A 4897-nucleotide genomic window follows, 5' to 3' on the forward strand; every position below is an offset into this window, starting at 1 on the left:
TTTGCCAGCCTGAGATAAAAACTTCAATTTCCAGTTACTAATCCTCCCTCTAACTTTGTCAATAATACTTCTAAATGCCTTGGTTTTTGATCTTCCAATTTCCACAGGAAGGCCTAAGTATTTGTCATAAGGTAGAGAGGATTGAATACCTGCCACTTGAATGATTAGGTCTCGAACTTCATCTTTAGTATTTCTGCTAAACAGAATTGATGTTTTTTCCTTATTAAGTCTTTGACCACTTGCCAGCTCATAGGTGTCAAGAAGATGAGATAATCTGGACCATTCCAATGGGTTTGCTTTACAGAAAAGAAGACAGTCATCTGCAAAGAACAGATGGCTTATTCTCACCTGATTTCTTCCCAATGGAATACCTGTAATAGCACCAATCCCTTCAGCATGTTGGATCATTCTACTTAGAGATTCAGCACAAATAATAAAAAGGTAAGGAGACAAAGGGTCTCCTTGCCTTATTCCCCGAGAAGGAGTAAAGAAACTTTGAGGAATTCCATTTAAAAGAACAGAATAAGACACGGTAGATACACATTTTAGAATAACATCAACCCATTTAGAATCAAATCCCATCCTTAACATGACAGCTTGAAGAAATGACCATTCAATCCTATCATATGCTTTGCTCATATCCAACTTTAATGCCATGAACCCTTCTTTTCCTCTGATCTGATTTTGCATAGAGTGCATAGCTTCAAAAGCCACCACCACATTATCAGTTATCAACCTGTTAGGAACAAAGGCACTTTGAGTGTTAGAGATCAACTGAGGTAAGAATAGTTTAAGCCTGTTGGCCAGAACCTTAGCCAAGATCTTGTATATGACATTACATAGGCTTATAGGCCTAAACTCAGTTACCCTTGAAGGATTTTTAACTTTGGGAATGAGAGCAATATAAGTTGCATTGAAGTCCATCGGCCATTCAGCAGCTAGAAAGGCATTCTTGACAGTTGAACATATATCAGGACCAATCACACCCCAATGATTTTGATAAAAAATGGCAGGAAAACCATCTGGACCTGGAGAACCAAGACCATTCATATTAAATACAGCCCTTTCAATTTCTTCAGTAGAGATTCCTCTTGTAAGAATAGCATTCATTTCTGGAATAACCATAGGTTGTATATTCTGAAGGCATTCTTCAAAGTTGGCAGGCACTGTGGAAGTAAATACATGACTGAAAAAAGAATGAAATATAGAGCCCAATTCCTCTGGATTATCAATAATACGCCCCTCATCATCTGTTATTCTTTTAATAGAGTTGACTTTCCTTCGCTGGGAAGCACATTTGTGAAAAATTTTTGTATTTCTGTCCCCCTCTTTCAGCCACTGTTGCTTTGCCCTTTGCTTCCATCTTAAGTCCTCTTCTTCCATTAATGTGTCAACTTCCCTCTTGAGTTGATAAATCTCTGCATTCCTGTCTCCTCTATTAGTACTTTGCAACTGTTTGATTTGGTTTCTTTTGGACTGGATCACATGCTTAGTACTTTGGCTAGTAGCCTTACTCCACTGGGTCAGTTCCTCACTGCACCTTTTCAAGCCTTGCATAGATTCTTTTATCCTTGAATGCTGAAGTAATGTGTTGCCCCATGCTCTTTTAATCACTTCCTCACAGCCATCCCTTAAAAACCAACTAGCTTCATATCTGAATGGCCTTGAACCAGAAGCTCTAGTTAAATTTTCACAACTCAATAAAAGGAGAATAGGTGCATGATCTGAGCATTGAGCTGCAAGAGTTGATATATGACAATCAGGAAAGCAATCAAACCAAGCTTGATTACCTAATGCCCTATCCAGTTTTTCTTTAGTAAAAGAATCCCCTTCTCTTTTATTACTCCACGTGAAGAAATCACCTTGGAATGGAACTTCCCTCAAAGCACAATCTTCCATTGCAGTTCTAAAATCCTCCATCATTCTGAAAGGCCTGTCTGCTGCACCAAATTTTTCATAACTATGAAGGATTTCATTAAAATCCCCAATACAAATCCAGGGCAAATTAACAGAAGGCTTTATGGCCCTGAGAAGCTCCCAACTAGCAGCCCTTCGAGCAGCATCAGGAAATCCATAAAATCCTGTTAGTAAATAAGGACTTTGTTCACCCTCAGCAGACACCTTTAATGAGATATGATGCTGAGTATAAGTCAATAACTCCACCTCCACATGATCTTTCCACAAGAAACAGATCCCACCACTTAAACCCCTACTCTCAATAACAAAACTGTGCTGGTAGCCAATTTTATTTCTAATACTTTCCACCTTATTCCTGTTACACTTTGTTTCCATTAAAAAAACAAAGTTTGGGCACTTAGAACACACCAGGTGGTCCAACTCACGAACTGTTCGAGGGTTCCCAAGCCCTCGACAGTTCCAACTTAAGTAACTCATAAGGCTTGGTGGGGCTGCGAGGCAGCCACCACCATATTATCAAAAAAAGACTCCACAGTTGTCTTTTGTTTCTTCTCATGGAGAGAAGACACATGCATAACAGAATTAGACCTCAAAGCTCTTTTTTTGTCACCCTTAACTTGTAAATATGGATCAGAAATAAGATCCTTACCTGGTCCCTCACGTGCCTTCCTTTTCCAGGTGGACTTGCTTTTCATTAAAGAAGATTGTGATGGGGAGCTAAAGGTAAAAAGATCAGCACCAGCTTCAGGTCCATGTGTAACCATCTCCATAGGCGCCAATAACTCAGTTTGATTGGTCTTTAAATTTGAATCATTGCTGCCTTCAGTTACTAGAGAGTGACAGGCCTGCTGCATGCAAGTAACGTCTCCTTTATTAGGAGTAACTGCCTTGAGTAACGGCTCCTTTTGTAACGGCTCTTCAGAATGACCTCCATTTTCCTGCCCAACAGAAATCCCACCACCTTCCTCCTCCCATGACTGATCAGAACCACCACCTTCACCACCATATTTTTTCACATCAGCCAGTCTACTTTTGATTGAGGTAGCCCTTAACCATGGACCAAATTGCAGCTCTTCACTATCATCTCTATGCATAAGAGGACAGTTTTTACCTTTGTGTTTGAGGACTCCACATTTGAAGCAGAAATTTTGCAACCTTTCATATTTAAAAGCAATCCAAATCCTCTGTTCACCACTTTGCACCCATCTACCACGAATCAAAGGTTCAAAGATCTTAACACAAACTTTAACTCTAAGACTCCTGCCCCAACCCGTGCCATCCTCTTTCACTTCCACAACAAGAACCTCCCCAATTGCAGAAGCAATAAGCTTGCCATATTCCTGATTCATACCTGCGAGGGGCATATTATGAAGCTGCACCCAGAATGGCTCTTGTGTAAAAGAAATGGCATTGATAGGGAGGCTGCCATCAACTTCTTGCAAAGCAACCAAATACCTGTCAAAGGTCCATGGTCGACCTTGCAAAACTTTTTCTCTATTTGTCAACAACTGGAATTCAATAAGAAAAGAATTATCACCCACCACTAGGAACTCCACCCACCCCTTCAACCTCCAAACCATAGCCATTGTTGTTTTGAAAGCTTCTGTGTTGATAGGTTTATCAGAAGAGATCAAAGACAGAAGACAGTGTTTCCCCTTCAATGATGCTTCTTGTATAGAATGATCAGATAAAACAATCACCTCCTCTTCCACATCCGAGAGTTTGAGACCCTCCCATAAGGATGTCAACCTTTCCGTAGCCATGTTATTATACTATAATATTACATGTTATTATAATAGTGTATAGCTTATTATAGCTCAATTATATAGTAGATTTAGTATTACATGTTATTATACTAGTGTTATTATACATTAGTATTATTATGAGGTTCATTATTTACATATACTAAACTATTATTAATCAATTTAGTCTATTTATATTATACTATAAGTATATTATTTTATAATAATTAAATTATACTAGTATATTATTGAATTTAACTAATTATATAAGATATAGTTATATAGCATATATATGATTAATATATAGAAAAATACATGTATTTTTATAACTTATGGACAATATCAAAGTTGGAGGGCAAAGTCAAAGTTAGAAAAGCATTGGAGCAGAGTCGACTCTGACTAAAGTGGAGTCAGAGTCAGATTTTTGAATTTTTGATCGGCCCAAGGGGGAGCATTCAACCAACTTTCAAGTAAGCCTTCAGCAATGTTCATTCCAATCAAGGAAATATATTAGGAAGAGATGCAGAAACAAAGAGAGAAAGGCCTCTGCCTTAGTCGCAATGAATGGTACACTCATGAACATCATTGTTTGGTGAGTCAGTCATTTTTCATTGAAGCTAAAATGGAGAATGAAGGCTCACTGATTGAACATGTGAAGCAATCGACTAATGAGGAACCACACATGTAATATTTTGGCTAGGACTATGTGACTAAAATGATAGATTTATCCTATCATTGTGTTTGTAATTTTGGATGAATGTAAAATAATTACTGACTTTATCTAGAACAACATTTAGTGACTTTATCTATAACAACATTGAGTTTATTTAGAAGTCTTAGAGGTTGTTTAGATAAGTCATTTATGTGAAATTTGAGTCCGTAAGGATCTACACTTATCCAAAACCGAAGCTGAGCAGAAATCAATTACTACAGATAAGAGTTATCTCAAAGTGTCAGCAATCTATCAGGAGACCTCTTCCCTACAGACTCGCTCAGTCAATAGAGTCCTACTAAAACTAAAATTGTTTTCAGATTATTTATTTAAGAGATCCTATAGGTTGGGATCTATAGAGATTCAGATCTAGATATTTTCTAGAGCACTTGCTAGTACATATTTTGGTAAGAAAATTCCTTAGTGAATATTCATATTATTTCTCTCAAAGAGTGTGATAGTGCTCCGGGTTTGGATGATTGTTGATTGGAATTCAGCCACTCGAGTTCTAGGAGAAGAGGCAATA

At 37.8% G+C, this 4897-nt stretch overlaps 1 protein-coding gene across 1 annotated transcript; it reads right to left on the bottom strand.

Annotated features, from left to right (window-relative positions):
• Nucleotides 1–1150: 1150 nt before the first annotated feature.
• LOC122304536 lies at nt 1151–2292 on the bottom strand. The gene is made up of 2 exons (XM_043116807.1): nt 1276–2292; nt 1151–1186 (listed from the first exon to the last, which is right to left on the bottom strand). Exons 1-2 carry the CDS (start codon nt 2290–2292, stop codon nt 1151–1153), a joined length of 1053 nt encoding a protein of 350 aa, XP_042972741.1.
• Between the last annotated feature and the right edge of the window lie 2605 nt (nt 2293–4897).

Source organism: Carya illinoinensis, chromosome 3 (genome assembly GCF_018687715.1).
Source record: "Carya illinoinensis cultivar Pawnee chromosome 3, C.illinoinensisPawnee_v1, whole genome shotgun sequence".
NCBI classification, from domain to species: Eukaryota; Viridiplantae; Streptophyta; class Magnoliopsida; order Fagales; family Juglandaceae; genus Carya; species Carya illinoinensis.

What these genes read in the sequence shown, in the direction of transcription:
- LOC122304536 (XM_043116807.1), bottom strand. Translation starts at nt 2,292, where the DNA reads ATGGAAACAAAGTGTAACAGGAATAAGGTGGAAAGTATTAGAAATAAA. An exon ending in GTGCTTCCCAGCGAAGGAAA is followed by an intron (nt 1,187 to 1,275) that starts GTCAACTCTATT and finishes TTCTTTTTTCAG; the next exon opens with TCATGTATTTACTTCCACAG.